This window comes from Ambystoma mexicanum, chromosome 6q, assembly GCF_040938575.1.
Source record: "Ambystoma mexicanum isolate Mex_15411 chromosome 6q, UKY_AmexF1_1, whole genome shotgun sequence".
Taxonomy (NCBI): domain Eukaryota; kingdom Metazoa; phylum Chordata; class Amphibia; order Caudata; family Ambystomatidae; genus Ambystoma; species Ambystoma mexicanum.
In genome coordinates this window covers 1,175,624,228-1,175,644,154 of record NC_090937.1, presented here as the reverse complement: position 1 = coordinate 1,175,644,154, position 19,927 = coordinate 1,175,624,228, and the positions used below count along the sequence as shown (strand labels likewise).

Genomic DNA, 19,927 nt, shown 5'->3' with positions numbered 1-19,927 from the left:
CAGACTCTGCTCAAAAGAATTTCTACACCAGTTTTTCACTAGTGCCAAGAATAAAGCTAAGGGGACCTGCATACTGGTATCTCAATTCCAGTTAGTGAAAACCAAATCAGACAAGCATGGGAGGTATCTCTTCATAGAAGGGTGGTTCGATGGAGCGCGTCTTGCTATAGCCTGAATATATGACCCAAACTCTGGCCAAAATGAATTCTGCTGTGCGGTATTAACAGAATTTGTAGACTTTACATCCGGGGAAATACTCTTGGTTAGAGTCCTCAACCTGACCTTTGACCCTAACTGGGATGCCTCGAGAGGCACATACATGGGAATGACACAACCATCTAAGGCACTCTTTAGGGAGTTAGAAGAGGCTGAGCTAGTGGACAGCTGGTGACATCTGAATCCAATGGGGCGTGACTTTTCATTCTATTCACATGTGCACAAGGTTTATACCAGGCTGGACTATATTATGGTGGGATGGCACAATACAGCCAGAGTGAGGTCAGCAGAGATTGGCACGATTACCTACTCAGACCATGCCCCAGTCATAATAGCTAGGGATCTGCAAACGAGAAAACGCAAGACCTCCTACTGGAGGCTTAATATCTCCATTCTTAATGACCCAGCTTGCAAGCAGGGGATTGACGAGGAGATTGCACTTTTTTCAGGAGAATGCTCAGGAGTAGAGAAGAGAAGAGACACGTGGGGAGGCATTTAAGGCCTATGTTACAGGGGTGACCATCTCAAAGGGGGTGGTCTCCAGAGGACGCGGGTGCTAGAGCTGCAGAGTCTGCTGGCGCAACTGAAGGAACTGGAAGGGAAGTACAGAGAAACGTGTTTTGGTAATGTCCACAGAAAACTTCAGGGAATCAGGTCAACCTGATTGAGGGGAACAAAACAAAGCAGCTGTATTGGGAGCATTGAAACAAGTCAAGCAAGTTGCTAGCCTGGAAGCTTAAAGCACATTCTGACAAGAGTGGGGTGAGCAAACTGCAAACTGTTGGGGGAGGTCTGGCTGAAACCAAACAAGAGACGCAGAAGATATTTGATGGCTTTTATAAAAAGCTTTACACGTCCGATTCCCCCAAAGCAGAAAATATTGAAGCCTTCTTAAATAACTGCAACCTTCCAAAACTGACGGCAGTGCAGAGAGATGGGTTAATTGGGGAAATAACAAAGGAGGAGATTCTCAAGGCCATCAGCTTTCTTAAATTGTGAAAGGCACCGTGGCCTGATGAGTTTGCACCGAAATTGTATAAGACCTATGCAGGGGCTTTGCTGGGACCGCTCCACATGCTATTTAATGTGATATGGAGGGAGGGTTTAGTCCCGAAAACGATGGAGGAGGCGAAGATCATGGTGATTCCCGAAGAGGGCAAAGACCCAACCCAATGCGCATCTAGTCGCCCTATAGCGGTACTAAACAATGACAGAAAATTGTATGCTAAGATCTTTCGCGCCGAGGCTAGACCAGGCTAGATCAGGTTCTCCTCTCTCTGGTGTCAACAGACCAATCAGGGTTCGTGGCTGGGAGACAGGAGGTGGACAATACCCGCCAGGTTGTAAATATTATTGATATTGCACATAAAATTCCCTGCTATGCTGGTAGCCTCAGATGCCGAAAAGGCATTTGACCGGGTGGAATGAGGCTATCTCAAGGGAGGTGCTACATAAATTTGATCTGGACAGTCAATTTATAAAGGGTGTATTGACTTTATATAATGCCCCAACAAGAAAGGTTTTGGTCAACGGACAACTCTCACAGGGCTTTCAAGTGTGCAGGGAGATGCGGCAGGGTTGCCCCCTGTCTTCTTTACTCTTCACATTGTCAGTTGAACCACTAGCAGAGTTACTTAGGAGCAGGAAGGAAATTCAAGGCATCAGATACGGTGGCGCAGAACACAAAATAGTGATGTACGCAGATGACATCCTTTTAGCGTTATCGAAACTAAAGGACTCACTTCCTCAGATTCTCAAGCTCCTTGATGAGTACAGGGCCATCTCTGGGTTTGAAGTAAATCTCGACAAATGTGAGGCACTGAATATTTCCTAGGGAGACGCTGAACGTCTGGGCATAACTGAGATCTCCCCTTTTAAGTGGTTGGAGAGTGCCATTAGGTACCTAGGGATTTTCCTCCCAGCGCGTGTGAGTGGCCTGTATGATGAAAAAGTACCTGCGGACCTTAAGGGAGAGATCAGGAATAACCTGTTACAATGGAGCTCGCCAGAGCTCTCTATGTTGGGAAGAATAGCGGTTATAAAAATGACTGTCCTGCTGAAACTTTTATACCTGTTTCAGACATTTCCCACAGGTGTCCCCAGAAAGACATTAGTAAACCTCCAAAAGGATATAAGCACATTTGTTTGGTATAATCAACCTGCCAGTATTGCTATCGCTCCTCTTTCTAGGCCAAGACAGGAGGGAGGGTTAGCACTTCCCAACCTCTGGAAATAATTTTAGGTGACGCAGCTGCGGGTTCTTCGCAATTGGTTTCATCCCCAGTTCACTAAGCCGTGGAAACAGTTTGAGGAGCATGTAGCAGGCCGTCCTCTGCGATATATGCTGTGTATCCCACACCAGGATCGCCCCATCTGTTTATATGAATTACATCCATGTCCGCTGCATTTAAAGTATGGGATGCAATTGCGCAAATGTTAGATTTAACTTCATTCCCAGGCCCGGCCAGCTTTACACTGGCATACGGGAACAACTCTTTCCCGACCTGGCAGGAGGGCGGCTGTGAATACATTGGACATATGTTTGAGAAGGGCAAAATTAGGTCTTTTCCAGAGTGCAAAGACATCTTTGGGGTCTCGGAGGGTGCACGTTTTACATTCATGCAACTACAGCACTGGGTGTTACAGGGGGCAATAAAACGGGAGCTTCAAGAGCTTGTACGGCCTTTGAAAAGTTGATCTTCTCCCAGGGAGGATGCACAGTTATATCAGTGCCTTAACATACAGGTACTAGCCGGGCTTCTCTCCCATGCTAAGGGGTGGCATATAGACCTGGGTCTTGAGATAGCCCAAGGACAATGGGCAGCAATATGGGAGGGTGCCACAAAGATGAAGGTTAGTGTGCAGTATGCTGAGTAGAACTATAAAATGCTGGCGAGGTGGTATACCTGCCCGGTGAGAGAAGCGCACATGGTTCGGGGCTGTGTTGGCGTGGTTGTGGGGCTGCGGGTACTTACATACATATTTGGTGTCACTGTCCAAAGCTGGGGCTTTACTGGGAAGTGGTGATAGACACTTTTAGGCTGAGCTATATCTACTGGGCAGGTGGTCCCCTCACCAAGCCAAGATTACAAGCAACCAAGGACAGGCGTTAAGGCTCATCAGATTGATGCTATTGATTCCACACAAATCCCCACATTAGAAAACTGGGTAAGTGGCATGTCGAGATTACTTATTTGTGAAACAATTACTTGCACCCTGCACAACGCAACTGCGTTATTCTTTAGCAAGTGGGGAGCATTTTTACAATACATCAAGGACTCAAATAAGGACTGCAGCTGCCCTCCCAAACCTAGGGCCCTAGGACTTTTGAACTTGTCATAAGAAGAGCCACCCATCACTGCTAAACGGCACCCATCAAGTAAGAGTGAATTGTGCTATGGACAGGGTGGGGGGGTTTAAAGGAGAGGGGCAGGGAGGGGGGGAAGAGCGGATGGGTTGGGGTTGTTGTAAGCCCAAAGTTAAACAGTTAAGATGAAGTATAAATTTTGAAACTACAATTCAGCCCATCGTGCTTTGTGATGTGTAGTGCTATTGTTATTTCTTTGGAAAACCTCAATAAAACAAGTTGAACGCACAAAAATATTGTTCACCCTTAAGGTGATTGTCCTTGATGTCATCACTTCCACTAGGTGGGTGAGTGTGCTCCTTGCTCTCATGCTGAAGCCACTGTACCTGTTATTCTTAAAGGAGAAAGTGAGAGTATCAGACCTTCCTCCCTAGGATCATGTCAAGTTTCCGTCTTTTTCTGAAGGTTGGTCTTCCAGTTTTCTAGCCTCCGCCTCATCCATCCAAGATGGAGGAGATGTTTCATCGGCTGACATTCAGCTACTATGGCTTTTGAATGAGAGACAGTAGAAAGGATAAAATGCTTGTCGTTGGTACGCTGATGCTGGTACAGGCGAAGACGTTAAGGAGTTATTTAGGTGAATCGCCTTCTGCATTTCCAAGTGCTACAATCTGGCTGGAAAGAAGGTGACTGGAAGTCTCTGGGCAAAGGTCTGGGCTGTACTCCTGCAAAAACAAAGTGGTGATGGCTGGAAGGTTTAGAATGAATCTTAACCTCTGGCATTGCTCTGGGCAACCCTCCAGACCATGGTTCTTCGCCTGCCAAGCCATTACAGAAGGGGAAAGACCATATGCAAATCAGAGCTGTCACACCCGAAAAGAGGCAGTCCAGCCCGAACTGCTAGGTCAAATCCTTTCTGCATGAGACCACAAGCATCCACAAACATGTTTCAGCCTTGTTGAGCCTCATCAGTGAGGAGTAGCTTGTGTCTCTAGGCCCAGCAGGCACAGGACCCACATCTGGGCATACCCGTCCCACTCGGGGTGACAAAGCAAAAGCAAAGAGGTGATGGCTGGAAGGTTTAGAATGAATCTTAACCTCTGGCATTGCTCTGGGCAACCCCCCAGACCATCGTTCTTTGCCTGCCAAGCCATTACAAAAGGGGAAAGACCATATGCAAATCAGGCTTGGTCCCACCCCAAAAGGGGCAGTACAGCCTGAACTGCTATGTCAAATCCCTTCTGCATGAGACCACAAGCATCCGCAGATATGTCCCAGCAGGCACGAGACCCACGTCTGGGCATACCCGTCCCACTTGGGGTGGCAAAGCAAAAACAAAGAGGTGATGGCTGGAAGGTTTAGAATAAATCTGAACCTCTGTCAGAGGGTTGCCCAGAGTAATGCCAGAGGTTAAGATTTATTCTAAAGCTTCCAGCCATCACCTCTTTTATTTTGCTGGGCTGTACTCTTGCCTGCATAGAGGTGTCCCAGTTGTGGGCATCTGTCGGGTGGCTTAACAGGCTTACCTGCATGTTTGCCAAGTCTGAGTGCCTGGGTGCATTGTCTGATCAGGACGCTTGTTTCGGGCAGGCGGTGTGCCAGAGTTTTCTGGTCTAGGTGGTGGTCCTTGCTCTTCTCTCTCCCCATTACAAGAGGTAAGTCATCTATTCTTTTGTGTCAATCACAAATATATATCAATGTGCTGATAGAGAAACTGTATTAATAGTGGTATTCGGCCTCCTGACTGTTATTAATGTTCATCGCAAGCTGTATTCATTTAAGTGATTTGGGTGCGACTTTACAATTAGTTAGAAGGAAACTCATACTGTTGCTGCCATCATCTACCTCACATTTGCTTACTGGCTATCCCTGACATCTGTTTGATCATTATGTAGGCCATAGGCCCCTTGCTGGTAGCAGTTCATTCCCTCCGGTGGCCACTTTGGGTGAATGGGACCTTCCTGCATGTCAGTGCAGATGACTTAGTAAGAAGCAGACAGAGAACAGAATTGGTCTGCTCTGCTATCAGAACATCAAAATTCTTTACATAACAAAGTACATTTTCTTTTTGTAGATTTTTTGGTGCTCAATGAGGCGTGTGAGACAGACATCGTGTTAAAAGTGAGACACAGACACAAGAGATCCAGTTGGAAAACCTTTATTTAAAATGTCAGGATGGGAAACGTCTAACTTGCCGTAATTGTAAGATGGAACGTCCCTCAACTGATGAATCTAAGCCCAGTCTGTGTCTAAATGTACAAAGTAAAATGCTGCCTGTGTCACAACCTATACTTGTCCTTACTTCTAATACTAACAATGTTATGGAATGTTCAAAATAAATGAGTGTTCCAAAATCATTCGACAGTGTCTTTCAGGAGCTTCTCACACAGCTCTCTTCCCCAAGTTCCAGACACTCAAGGAGTACATTTCCTCAGGGTTTCAGGATTCACTTCAAGTAAATGTCACAGTAACTTAATAGCTCACAGTTCTTGCTATACTCAGCTTCACAATCTTCCTGTTTGGTTTCCTCAAATGCATAAACAACGAATGTCCAGCTAGTATTTTAGGCTTCTCTTGCCTGAACTTAGAAAGCAGCACTTTGTCTTTTCCATTAATGTCCAGAGTACCTTTTTAGACTCAGGGTTCCCTTCCCCAAGTCCCGGCTCTTAGGTGTAGCTGATGTAGTTATTCATAAACACTTCTGGTGTTCCCTTCCCCACCTCTGTTCTCCACTTTCAGGCTCCCCCTGGTCTGGGCGCAGTTGTCGGACCGTACTGTCCACCCATAACATGCCGTGCAGCCCGGGGCTCCTAGCTTTGCCCCTTGCTTATCAGTTCACTTGGATCACTTGGCTTGGCTGGTGCTGGTCTTTACTTGCTCTGGCTCTTTAAGTGTTCCTTTCTCGTGTATAGCCTTTTCTCGATTGCCAACAGTCCTTTGCTCGCACTTCATACCTCACACAGCTTCCCACAGGATGTCAATTTTCTTCTTTCAGTCCACCAAGACCTTCGACAGCGTAATCTTCCTTACATGACCACTTGGTAACTTTGTATCACACAAGATTCTTTTTGTTTGTCTTGCTGCATGCATTACTTTCACTCTGCCTTGACAGTGGATTTTCCCTTCCTGCCCCTTCATTCAGATACTCTGTGTTTCTTCTTTTCTTGACTGCATTATCCGATTGTCTCACAATCGTGAAGGACTGCAATAATGGATTTCCTTTCATTCCGCTTACACTTGCTACATAGCATTTAGCCGCGCGTATTACATTGCGAGTCTCCCTGTACTTCAGATTCACCAGCAGTGATTTTGGTCATGCTTTCAGGCTGTCTGCTTCAAGAACCCTGCAGCTGAGGTCCGCTCAGACACTCTTGGCCACGGCAGGAGAACGAGCATGCCCAGTTTACATAGGGGAAGGTTGGCCTTGTTCACGGCCTTCCCCTTTTAACCACACTTGCTCTCTGGAGACATGGCTCTCTCGCCTCTTCACTCCAGAGCCTTTGCTCTGGCACAGGGTAGCGTGCCGTCTTGTCAGTCTCCTACAGCTGGTTTTCTCTCCGCCTCTTTGTTGCTCGCATCCAGAACACCAGTTCCTTGCAAAACGGGGATTCCTTGCTGGACTCTGCCAAGCAGCCACTCTGTTGCTGTGTCTCTAACTGCTGCTCCCTGCACTGCTGAATGCCCCACCCTTTATACAACTGCAACTGATTAACAGGCTGTAGGTGTGTGGTCAGTGTAGAGCCTGCCTGACCTTCCATTACCCAATTATCTGGACATGCCTGTCCTTTAGCTTTGAGTGAGTTGGATCTTAAAGGGGCGTTATGTCTTTTCGTATTCCTTCTAATGGCCTGCAGGGGAAGTGTAGGTTTTTACATGGGGCTAGGGTCACAATAGCCCACAAAAGCAGAGTGGTTGTAGGGGAGGTTGGTTTCAAGAAAAGGGAATTCCATCCCCAATCCCCGAAGACCCTCCACTCAGATGATCCTCCCTCGCTTGTCCACCCCCAGGTTCGTGATCCGAAAGCGATGGCCCTTCCATTGCCATCTGAGCAGAGGATCTCTGGGGAGTAGGCATGGGAGTGCCGCCAGGTTTCTCACTGGGTGATAGGGAACAATGTTTTCGTTTTTTTTATAGTTACTGTTTTAATTGTATCTGGTTGTTAGTGTAAAGTTATTTTCATTTTATAAAAGAAATTTGACATTGATATTTCATGCTTCTAGGATACAGATTGCTGGTTTATACTTATAGATATCTCTCAGTAGTTCATTTTTCATATTAGGGTTAGGTAGTAATTTAGTTGTAATAATTCCTAGTTCAATTCACAACTAAATACATAGGGTCTCACTACGAGGACAGCAGTAAACCGCCAGTGCTACCGGCGGGTTGCCACCGTCCCCGTAACACTGAATCCGCTGCCTGAAATCCCAGTGCCACTGGGACATTGCAAGTCCCAGTGGCCTGGGATATCGGGCAACGGAATCGGGAAGTTCTCATTCCTGTCAAGTCCCATAGGACTCCACGGGAATGGGTTCACCAAAGTACCGGCACCGTTTCTAATGGTGCCTGTGCTTCCGTGACAACTCTGCTTTCCGGGGCCATTGTGCCCGGCAGGTCAGACCTGCCGGGTGTACAGGCCCAGGAAAGCAGAGTTGTCTTTCAGCCTGGAAAGGGTGCTGGTGCGTTGCTATCGGCACCCTTATTTCCAGACCGGCAGACCCGTAATGAGGCCCATAGTTATGGAAATATACACCTAAAGCAGATATTTGCCATTATCTCAGTTTTTATTGTCAAAAGGCACGTTACCGTCTGTTGAATGATTGTTCCGATAACTTAGTGTCCAATTTACATTTGTTGCAGGTTCTGAAAACACCACCAATGAAGACTACCAGAGTATTGCGCTTTACTTTGAGGGGGAAAAGAAACATTTTCAAGCTGGCAAGTTCTTTTTGCTATGTGGTCAGCATGCTCGAGTAAGTATGCCTATAATCGTATGCATGTACTTGAGGAAACCTCTTTTCTGTTCTAAGTAGTTAAACACACAATCGGGAGCTTTTGTAGTATTTTCATCTTTTTTGTTTTCTAACTATATAAAATCAGTGGTGTTCTGAGTATTTCCTTTTTCAGTTGTTGTTATTCTTCCATTTGAACTCTGATGGCGTTTTGCTTTCTTCACTACATTTTACTGAGTGGTTCTTCTGCAGTATGGCCTCCCAAAATGCCTGGGAACAAAAGATCTCTTATGGATGTCAATATGGGATTGCCAGGGGTAGGACTTCTTGGCAACTGCCTTACTTTCTCTGCTAGTGATTCTGCTTTACCTAATCGGAGGCCTTCTTAGTGGCAGTTACAAATATATGGCTCATGGAGACCACCTGTTCAATGTAGTCAAAACGTAGCAGGCTCAAAATTCTGAAAACAATGTTGCTAGCTGTGGGCGCTATGCAGCATCAGCGTTAATGTCCCTTGATGGCTATCGTTCCTGCATCCGGACGGGACGTTGATAATCATATATATAGCACACACTGCACCCCCTTACCTCAGTTCTATTTTTACACATGGACAGCATGATCTCAGTGAAAACATTTTTCTTTGACACATTTTTCTTTGACTCGTGTTGTATTTGTTGATTTGTTTGGCGAGTTCTGCAGAGACAAATTCCCCGAAAGGCCCAAGAAAAGATAGATTGAAACACTCAAAAAGATCTAGATCCAGGAATGATTCTTGTCCTGTTTCTTCATCATCTAAGAATAAGAAGCAATGCCATCGATCTACCTTGTTTAATGCCTTGCCCGACAGGCCCCAGGTACGTTTCCCCCAAAAGACTGCCTCATTGGCTGAATGGGAGAGTTTTAGGATGAAAATGTTGAAGGTATTCCCGAAGGTGGCTCCTGCTGACCCCTTGAAAGAGTAAAGAGTAAAGAAGGCTGTGGATCCCACTGTATCCTCCTAAGACCGTCAGGGAATCCGTTAAGGCTTACACCCGCACGCCTAAAAGCCCAAGTCTGAAGGCGTCCGAGATGGCTATCTGAGTGATGTCGACTATCGTTGACTGCTGGGTCAGCATTAATGCAAAAGGCTGCATCGACATCCCCTGTGAAGGAACCGCCAAAGTCAAAGTGACTGTTAGGCAGAATCCTGTGCAGTTCCCTTAAGGAGCACTACAGAAGATTAAGACTACAGGTATATGCAAGAAATCCCCTTTGGTATCAGTCTGTACCACAAAGATTTAGTTGGTAGCTGTGGCTAAGCAGTCAGGCTTATCTCAAGAGGGAGATGAGCAGTATTCAGGGTTTACACAATAGGACTACAATACTATGGAACAAGGAAACACTGACCAAAGCTTGGTATCAAAAAGAATATATATATTTATTTTACACACTCTGATTTTCACACACAAATCACTATAGACAAGTTTGAGCAAAACAGCACAGTGAAAAGAAAGCAGAAATGGCACTCTAACAATTTCTTCAGAGGGAGGGAAAGAACAAGTTATACAGGGTTAGGCTCCTAAACACACCAGCACACTTCCCAATTGGATTGTGAACAAGTTAAGCAAGGCAGTACTTTAGTGAAAACTGAGCAAAATGGCATTTCAGCAATACATATAGGGGAAGGAAAGGTGGTTATAAGAGTTTCAGGTGCACCAACACATTTCTTGAAGAGAAAGAATCTAGAGAAGGCAGTTGTAACAGATTCAGCCAAAGTCAATAGGCCTGTGCCAGAGCCAGTGGTACAAGGCAAAGTGCCTAGGTTCAAAATGTTCTAGTAGCTGCAGTCAAGTCTTTGTTAAACGATTGAAAAGGCGGTTGCAGGACGTAGAAAGATAATGTTAGACGAAAAGGCGGCCAGCCCAGAAGGTAAGTAAAGGATTTAAAACACCTTTAGAAATACCAAACGACAACGGGAGGCCTGGCGGAACAATGTACCTTTAAAGTGGAAGAGGCTCCTGCGGTGGCAGTAGTTCCTGGCAGTCCTGCAGTTCGGGAGATCCAGCAGAGGAAGAGAGGCTCTCGTCGTGGAGGAAGGTTCGAGTTACTGCACTGCCCAGGGATGAAACCAGCCGCGGTGCTGCCAAAACAAATAAAAGGTGGACGGATGCCTGGCTATCCGTTCTCTGATTGCAGGGCACTGGCGATTCGACCAAGGCAGGTCCTGGAAGGCGATTGGCGAACTGGTTGGCCCCACCAGCTCAAGGTAAGAAGACTCTTGCAGAGGAAGATCTTCTCAAGTCGTTGGAGAAAAGTGGTGAGGATCTGCAGCAGGGCTTCACCGGTGGTTCAGTCATTGCAGATGTCTTCGGCTTCTCTGCTCTTCGGTTTCTTAGTGGCGATGTCTTGTCCTGAAGTCCTCAGGACCCTGCATTTATGCAGCAAGACCCCAATTCAGACAGCCTAGCTGTCACTCACACAGGGGGTGGCTCTCCTGACGGGAGAACCCCCCAGCCTATCGGGGCAGAGTGCCATTTGGGCTGTGTAGGCAACCCTGTCCAGAGTGCCTATTCCCCCTCCCTGTCCAGAGTGCCTATTCCCCCCTCCCACACGCCCTGTCTACCCCAAAGTCAGTGGCGCCGAGAGGAGGGCTTCTGTGCAGAAGCCCGCCAAAAGGACGAACAAAGGATCCCCGACCTGGGTTAGGATTATAGAGAAAGACACGAGAAAGAAATATTATTAAAGTTCTGGCAATAAAAACCTACCGGAGTAAAGTTAATATTAAATTAAACCGGCGGTTTGTTGGAGGCTGTCAGTAAAAGTGGTAGCCTCGAACATTGGGAAAATCCCATAGGGAACTATTCGCGGTCGAATATTTATGGTAGTAACCACTGCCACCAGCCAGAAACTTTTGAGAGAGGAACTGTACGGTACCCCCTCGAAAATGAACACTAGGGAAAAACTATTAACCCTTCCCAGTACCTCCATAGTAAGATGGGTTGTACTGGTTTTTTTTCATAACTATTGACTAGTAATGTCAATGGTAACTTTACATGCCCTGGGAGACGGTAGTCAGTCCCAGGGTATGGAGTCTATGTTTGGGGGTCGCCCTTGTGGTACAGCACGGAGGGTGCTGTGTACCACACATATTTTTTTTTTATTTCTTTTTTTATATTTTAATGTAACATCAGTTTGTACAAAAGAAAGACAACTTTAAATTACAGGTTACAAATCTCCTAGGTTCTAGAACAACCTCAATCACAGAACCAAAAGGATCCTCGTCCCTCAGATCAGGCCCTCCAAATTGGATAAGTTCAAGGCGTCCAAAAAGTTTATGATTGCACAAATTAACTGAGTGTTGATGCCACCAATCAAATAACAACACCAAGAAAGGGAGCAAGGTGGGCTAAATGCTGGTTGCGCTGAACAGCAATCGCCTCACAGGCAGTGATTAAGTGCCGTAATGATTCTGTCGCTTGGTTACAGAACCGACATCGAGCGTCCTGTTCAGATACATCACGCCTCAGTGCAAGGATCTCCTTGGTTTTATAGAGATTGAGGCGTAATCGTAGGAACATGTTCCTGTGATAGCTTGATGGAAATCTATCTAGGTACTTTGGCAAAATGTCCAATCTATTCAAGGCGCTTCCAAGGTCTAAGGAAGAAGCCAATTTGTTTTTAGCCTCCTCATTTAGTATCCAATTTTGTTGGCGCAATTTCTTTTTTGCCACTTGCGGTCGCAAGATTACGTTCTCGAGAGAAACATCGGCATTATGTAATATGCAAACCAGCTTGGCTTTCCACTTATTTACCAAACCAGCAGACGGATGCTCTGAAACTGTATGCAAAATTTCATATGGTGTTGAAGTATGTTCCAGCATAATTTTTCTCAGAGTGGAGATGGATTTCCACAGCACAGTACCGTAGAGTGAATCAATGCATAACTCGTAACGTATCGCTGTCATTGCAGAATTTTTTGGCAGCCTTAGAACTTTTCGCCAGAAATTTCCCTCCAGTTTGTTCCACAAAACCTGAGGGATATTCCAGCCAGATTCACTCCCAAATGTTATTGCAGGCGTCACTTTTTGCAGGTAGAATGTTAGAATTCGCTTAAAAGAAAATTTGCCATATGCTGCATGCAGTTTGGCACCTTGCAATGCAAACATTTGCATACGGGCCACCAAGTCTTGTGTCCAGTCCCACTCACGAATAGAATTATTAAATTGCACTCCTAGATATCTGATGCTATTCGATGTCTCTAGTCGTTTATCCATTATTTGCCAGCAAAATTTACGAGAACCTGCTTGAGAACCACGTCCAATCACTATTATCTTCGACTTTTTGGAGTTGATTTGTAAGTCGTTTTGCAGGCAATAGTTTTGAAGCGCATTCAGCAGTCTCTGAAGCCCAACTGGAGTAGAGTCCATGAGAACGATGTCGTCAGCGTAGATGACTCAGCTTATTTGTTGCCCATTTACTAACGGCGGAAAAATCCTTTGATCTTTAAATGCCAGGGATAAGTCTGAAATGAAAAGTTTGAAAAGTAGGGCAGCAAGCGGGCAACCTTGCTTCACACCCCTTTTTGTGGCTATTTCATCTGACAAATCACCCTGCTGATTTAACCTTACTCTAAAGGACGTATTTGAGTGGAGGGCAATCAAGGGCTCCAGCAAGTCACTTGGGCAATTCCAGTAATTTAGTTTTTTCCATAGGAGATTACGATTTATGCTGTCAAATGCCTGGCTCAGGTCTATGAATGTAAGGTACAGCATTTTCTTTCTCTTCAGGGCATCGAGTTTTAAACAGTTTAGGAGGACCAGATTTAATTCAACTCCAACTCCTTTGGTAAATCGTGTTTGCCTGGGATCGCTCACGGCAATCTCAGTTGCCCAATTAGACAGCCGCTTTTGCAAAAAGGCACCAAAGACCTTACCGATTGTGTCCAAAAGGGCAATCGGGCGATAGTTGTTAGGATCGTCTCGATTGCCCCTTTTGAATATTGGAACCACCACTGCCCTTAACCATGAAGCCGGCAGGATTTTTTCACGCGAAATTCGTTCAAACAGAGATCTCATCATATTGGCCCATAGAGACTTATGGGATTTTAGCATCACATTTGAGATACCATCGGGGCCTGCAGCCCTAGAAGCCTTTAACTTCGTGATTGCCAATTCGATGTCTTCTGCAGAATCTTCTACATTCCATCTTGCAGTGGTTGTTGATGTCGAGGGTACCACAATGCAGTTGAAGTCATCAAAGACAGCGGAACAGTGAGCGACCCAGCTGGCCCCGTTCACACCATTCGCCATTGAATAGGTGTGATTCAAGCTACCAGTGTTGATTATCTCCCAAATGTGTCTGCTGTCATTCAAAATAATCAATTTTAACATCTGTTCAGCTTGAGACTGCATTCGCAAAAAATTAAAGGATTTAATCCAGTTACGATATTTCTGGCGTCTAGATTTTATTTTGGTGGGAGCACTTCCAGGATCGACTTTTTTCAGGAGCCTTATATCATCCCGTAGCTTTTTCTTTTCCTGACTTATGGTTGCATTGAAAGGATGTTTTACTTCAGTTGCAAACCCTTTGTGGATTATATTCCTCCCTTTAAAGTAGTGTATTAACAAGGGATAATTAATCCTTGAAGTTATTGAGGGCGCTTTCTCAAGGTTGTTTGTCAGCATTAGCAACTGAGGTGCACTCATGCGCAATCTGTTCGCTCCGTTATTTATTGTTACGCTCTCAAGATACTTGAATGAGGCTGATTTTGTTGCTTTTTCCCAGCTTAACAACATTGCATCGTGGTCACTCTTGTCAGTCTGTTTTATTTCAAATGAAGAGACTGTTGCTAACAATTTTTTGGACACCCAAATGTAATCAAGGGTCTTTTTGCTCACGCCTCGTTTCCAAGTAAAGCCTGGAGGAATATCACCACGGGTTGCTCCGTTCAGCATTGAGCACTCTCTCAATGCCATTTCTTTTATCCATCTGACACCTCAATCCTGCAATTTACCATTAATCATTATACCATCTTCATCGCATTTAGTTGTTGGCATATTTAACCAGGCATAGTTGAAATCACCACATATTATAATTTCTGGATCCTCATCTGCTAGAAGACACTTATCAACCTCCGACAGTACGGCTCCAATGAACTTTGATTGCGAGATCATTGCAGTATTCCAGTAGATGTTGACAATCAATAACACTTGATTCCTGAATGGAGAAGGACGTTTAATCTGAATCTTTGTTACTTGTACGAACATGTTCAGATTTACAGAGGATATGATCGTCCAATTATTATTATTCTTGATCATTGTAACCAGGCCAGCGAAGGGACGACCGAAAAGGTTTTTTCCAGCAGGATTCAGAAGGACTGTGTACCCCATCACAACCAGGGCACTCGCGCAGCCATGTTTCCTGTAAACATATAATTGACAAGTCCATCGGGAATTGCCACTTTCCATCAAACAGATGTTTAAAGCCACGAGTGTTCCAGGATAGCAGCTGGTTATTTTCTTCTCTGCTGTCCGCTCTTTGCTAATAGTCCTGTTGTTTTGCAGTTTTTGTACAGGGTGTGTGTTTAATGCTCATATGGTCCCACAGAACTTTCCTTCTTTTTTCTTTTTCGGTTTGTTCCACTGGTGATAAGTGTGGACTAACCTCATCACAAGCATCAACACTTATTACTTCGAAGCCGAAGAACAAGAGGTCGTCCGCGGCATCTAGTATGGCCGTCTTGAGAGCACGAGAGTGTAGATGTAAATTTACCCAGTCCGAAAAATCCTCAGACATGTATTCAACAACTGCTATGTCTTCCGATTTTATTGCCCGCAGCGTTGCGATACACTGTAGCAGGTTCAGAATGTTGTTTCGATTTAAATTTACCTCTTTCTGTTCTGGCAAGACATTTTTGATTTGGATTTTCCATATGCCTTTACGTGTACTGTCAGAACGATTTTTGCCGGACATGTTTACTTTGTTATCAAATTTTTCAATTTGTGCACTTGTTAGTTTTGGATTTAATTTACCCCACAGGGGAAATGGGACAGCTTCCGCCCTTCCTTTAATCGCGTTTACCCCTAAGCTCTCTTTGGTGGCAATCGATATGGAAGGAGCCCTTACGACTTTCGTGGTTACTTGCACGCCAGGGCTGGTCGCATTCATATTTGACTCAGTCGGCCGCTTCATGAGTTCTTTACCAGGTCTTTCGGCAATTGACTTTGGTACTGCTACAGTGCCAACACTGTCGTCGATGTCGTCGTCGTCTATAGAGTATGTTGAATACTCGCATAACTTCAATGATACATCAGAACTTGAATCATTGTCGCTACTAGAAGCTTTTCTAGCTCTTTTGGCATTTGGCTGGGATGGTAACTTTTTCACCAGAGCCTATTTAGGTTTTAATTGTCCGTCCAATCCTTTCTCCGGCCGCTTAAATGGGGTAAGGGACGACGGAGTTGATAAGTTTCGAATTAATTTTTTCTTATAAGATGTACGGGCACGTTTGGCTACTTGTTTCCGAGTTATGAGATTTGGAGCACCTTTTGTGCCACAGGACTTTTGTTGCAGGGTTTGTTTTTCATTCTCTTTCGCCAGCCCTGTAGGTGTTTTGAAAATACCAAAGGAAAGTTTTTCCGTTAAGTTTATTTGTTCTTGTACCTCTGCAACTTTATCTGCTTGGATAACCACATCAAGCGTGGCAGACGGGGCAACGCCTTCTCCAACAATCACTGGAGGTGCTTGCTGCAGAGTGTGAGTGTTGGCCCCAACAGTTATTCTTAGAGCTCGCCACTGCATGCTGAGCCTGCACAAGAGGGGCTCCTTTTTTAACATTAGCGCATCCCGCCGAGGTACTGCATGCAGGGCCACCCAGGGTCATCAGGTGCTTCTGGAATACCTGGCCGGCCTCCGAGGGTTGATCCTTAGACAAGTTAATTTGACAGTTTGGAGCATGAACATATTCACAAACTGGACTCGTGAAAGTGGGTGTGTTATGACGCATCCACTTTGTACACTCAATTACAGCATCCATTAATGCGGAATTGTCACTATTTGACTGGCGGGCTAAGTCACTTAGTCTGGATTGCCATTTTGAGGAGTTTTCAGCTTCAATATCCAATCTAGCATCAATTGCCTTCGAGAAAGTTTCTAGACTTCTCATTTTTGCATTTATGTCTACCAGCAAGGTCATTTGATCGGTTACTGCATCATGTATAGATTCATACAACTTCATGAATGGAAGTAATGCAATTGATGTTGCGGCCAATACGTTGTTGTGTATTTGGATTCCTGCCGCGGTAGACATAGAGCTTTTAGCTGGTTGATCCGTTTTTGTCGCTTCCTGGGCAGTTTTTGCCATCTTGGAAAATGCGTTTTTCTTTCTAAGCAAGTCGTCTGCAGGTGGAATACACGTTACAGCTCTTTTTTCGACTTCGTCTGTACCAGATAGTTCAAAATTCTCACATGACGATTGATGGGCGGAATCGTTTGAACTGGACAGCAACGAAGTTTCGGGTCTTTCAGAAAAGATATTTTTTTCGCTCGCAGAACGTCGTTTTTTCTGATTTTTAGACTAATTTTTTTTTGTGGAGTGATTTTTCAGAAAACTGGCATTCAGACGTTCATAGGTGGCTAAAAAGTCTGCTTTCAAACGAGCAGTCAGTCGAGCTTCACGAACAGAAAGATCAGTAGAGTTTTGCTCTATTACTGGCACTGATACTGGACGCGAATCTGGAAGCGCCCCCTCGCCAGGGTCCATGTTCCGATTTGGTTCCTTTCGTTTGTCGTTTGTGGAGCCAGGAGCGTCTTGAATAATCGCGCCTCCAACTGGTGAAGAAAGAAGAGGGGAGGCGTCAGCCTTTCCAGGTTTTTCAGCAGAGTAAATGTTTCACAGCAGGGATTCAAACCGCTCCATTTCCTGCGTTAGGACAATTGGTAGGATGGTTCCCATCAATTCAGAGTCCGTTAATTCGAATCGCGATGTCTGCACAATTTCACACGCATCAACATACACTGAAGGAGAAAAATCCCGAGCCAATTCCACAGTGCTGATGTCGGGGCTTGCCCTTTGATTACATGTATTGCTAGAACAGTCTCTCAGCATTCTGGGTGGGCCCAACGTTGTTTGGGCTAGAGCGGCTAGTGACGGCACCAAGCCTTTGCCCAAACAAGTAACCACCTCCAAGCCGTTCTCAATGGCAATCTCAATTAGATCTTTATGTGCTTTTAACTCCACCGGGGGAGTAGGGCTTACTCCTTTGGAAAACTTAACAACGCTTTTCTTCTGCAGAGCAATGATTTCTGGCGAGTCTGTGAGCCCTCCTTCGTCGTCGTCATCGTATTGTCTGTCCTTGCTGCAGTTGCAGCTCCCCCAGCGCCAAACAGCCGCACAACAGCCGGTGGGCTTTACTCCCTCGGGCTTAACGCCGCAAGGGCGGTAGCGTCTGGCCTTTAAAGGATCCTGAGGTCACGTGATCAAGTCACGTGCTGGTGATGCCGCGCCTCCTCCAGGAAGCGCGTTCGTGTCGCGTTGCGGCAAGAGCCTACAGCAGCTCGCATTGCCGAGTTGGTGAGTGGTTAAGGGCAGCTTCCACACGACTCCTCTGAAAATAGAGTTTGCACTGTTTTAGTCGCACAATGCGGGCGGCAGCGTCTGGCCTTTGAAGGATCCTGAGGTCACGTGATCAAGTCATGTGCTGGTGATGCCGCGCCTCCTCCAGGAAGCGCGTTGTTGTCGCGTTGCGTCAAGAGCCTACAGCAGCTCGCAGTGCCGAGTTGGTGAGTGGTTAAGGGCAGCTTCCACACAATGGCCCCTGTGAAAATAGAGTTTGCACTGTTTATACCACACATATTAAAAAGATGATTCCTATGAAGGTGAGAAAAACCCCATAGACCATAAGCAAACAAGATACCATAAAACACACACTAGCTATCTGTCTAAGAGTGGGAAAAAATGGTCTCACTCTTAGCAGGAGAGAAAAATAAACCCTTTGAATCCAGCAAAGCTGCTGGGGGACTCTATAGGTAAGGGAAATTAGCCTTTGAAGAGAATTCTCCCTAACAGGGACCTTCGACGTTGACCTCAGAGTTGATATTGAGATAGGAACAATAGTCAAAGACTACATTCTTTGTCTTTCGGTTCCCTTTTTTAAGAGGATGAAGAAGAGGGAAACATGGTTCCCTTTGGGTATGAGCATACTGGGGCTCTGAATATCCCACATGAACTTATTTTGGAGAAATCACAGATGTAAGACCTATTCTCCTGCCTAAAAGACGTCAGTGTACTTGAGACTTCCACAGAAGTTGAGTTTAATACCTCTGACATACATTCTCACCCGAGTGCAGCCTACAGGACTGTGATGAACAGGGTCATTGAATAATTTAGATGGGGTCATCCGGCAAAGGACATTACCCAAGATGACCTCACGAAATCCTAGATGAGGGTCCCCCTAAGGAGCCTTTGCTGCCATTTCATACAGCACTAAAGAACCCACTCATGGAAATCTAGAGAAAAAACAGATACCACTCCTGCAGTAAATAAGTTATTTAAAAAAATAAACCCTCTTCAGTGGACCCTGATTTTTTTAGTCTAAGCACCCTACACCAGAAAGCTTAGTGGTACAGGCTGCTACTTCCACATCCTTAGCTGCAGCTTATCCTACCATCCAATCAAGACAGGGACGATAAGCGATATAACGCCTTAGCAAAACGTTTCTTTTTCTGCAGGAAGTATGACTTTCAAAGCTATTAACGCATCATGTGCGTTAGCCAAGTAAAGCTAAACATTATGGAATTTGATTGCACAAGCAGCTGACAACATTCCAGAAGAGGTTATGAGCAAGGGATTTAACAATCTTATTAATGACAGGAAGGAGGCTTCATCCCAATCCCCGCAATCTGGATTAGACACATCAGCCTGCGTAGGCAGATGCATGGGATCCAGTGGTTTGCAAATCTGGTTTTGCCCCCGATGCCTAGTCAAGACTTCTGGATAGGCCTTTTGATGGGTCCAATTTATCTGGCTCCAAGGCGGATCACAGCCTTGAGAAATTGCAGGCTTCCAAGGCTACGGCAAAGTCTTTAGGAACAGCTATCCACCAACAAAGAAAATATCTCCCATTGCAGAGATGGAGAGGACGATTCTTTCGTTACTACTCTTCCTTTAATCAAAGGGGAAAAGGTTGGTCTCTGCAGAGACCAGGACAAAGATGATGTGCAAGCACTCCAAGAGGTTGTGGAGCGAAGACTTCCCAGACTGCATCCCCCTCCTTTTTCTCAGTAGTAGCTGCAGCTCCATGAAAACAGAAATGTAACATCTTTGTGGAGGAACCAAGGAGTATTGTGTGGAAACTGTGGACATTCTCCTTATTAACAGCAGTAAGCTACTATAGGGCCAAGGTGTTACCGGCTCTAATGTATGACCTAGGCATTTATTCACCAGTGGTTGAGCTGAATTGGTCCCTTTGGAAGATCA

At 45.4% G+C, this 19,927-nt stretch overlaps 1 protein-coding gene across 1 annotated transcript in view; it reads left to right on the top strand.

Moving 5' to 3' along the window:
- Window positions 1-19,927, top strand: part of WDR19 (WD repeat domain 19) — a 2,828,275-nt gene that overhangs the window by 2,100,825 nt on the left and 707,523 nt on the right. The window contains exon 27 of the mRNA XM_069631788.1: window positions 8,381-8,493. Coding sequence (XP_069487889.1) covers window positions 8,381-8,493 — 113 coding nt within the window. The remainder of the gene's footprint in view (window positions 1-8,380; window positions 8,494-19,927) is intronic.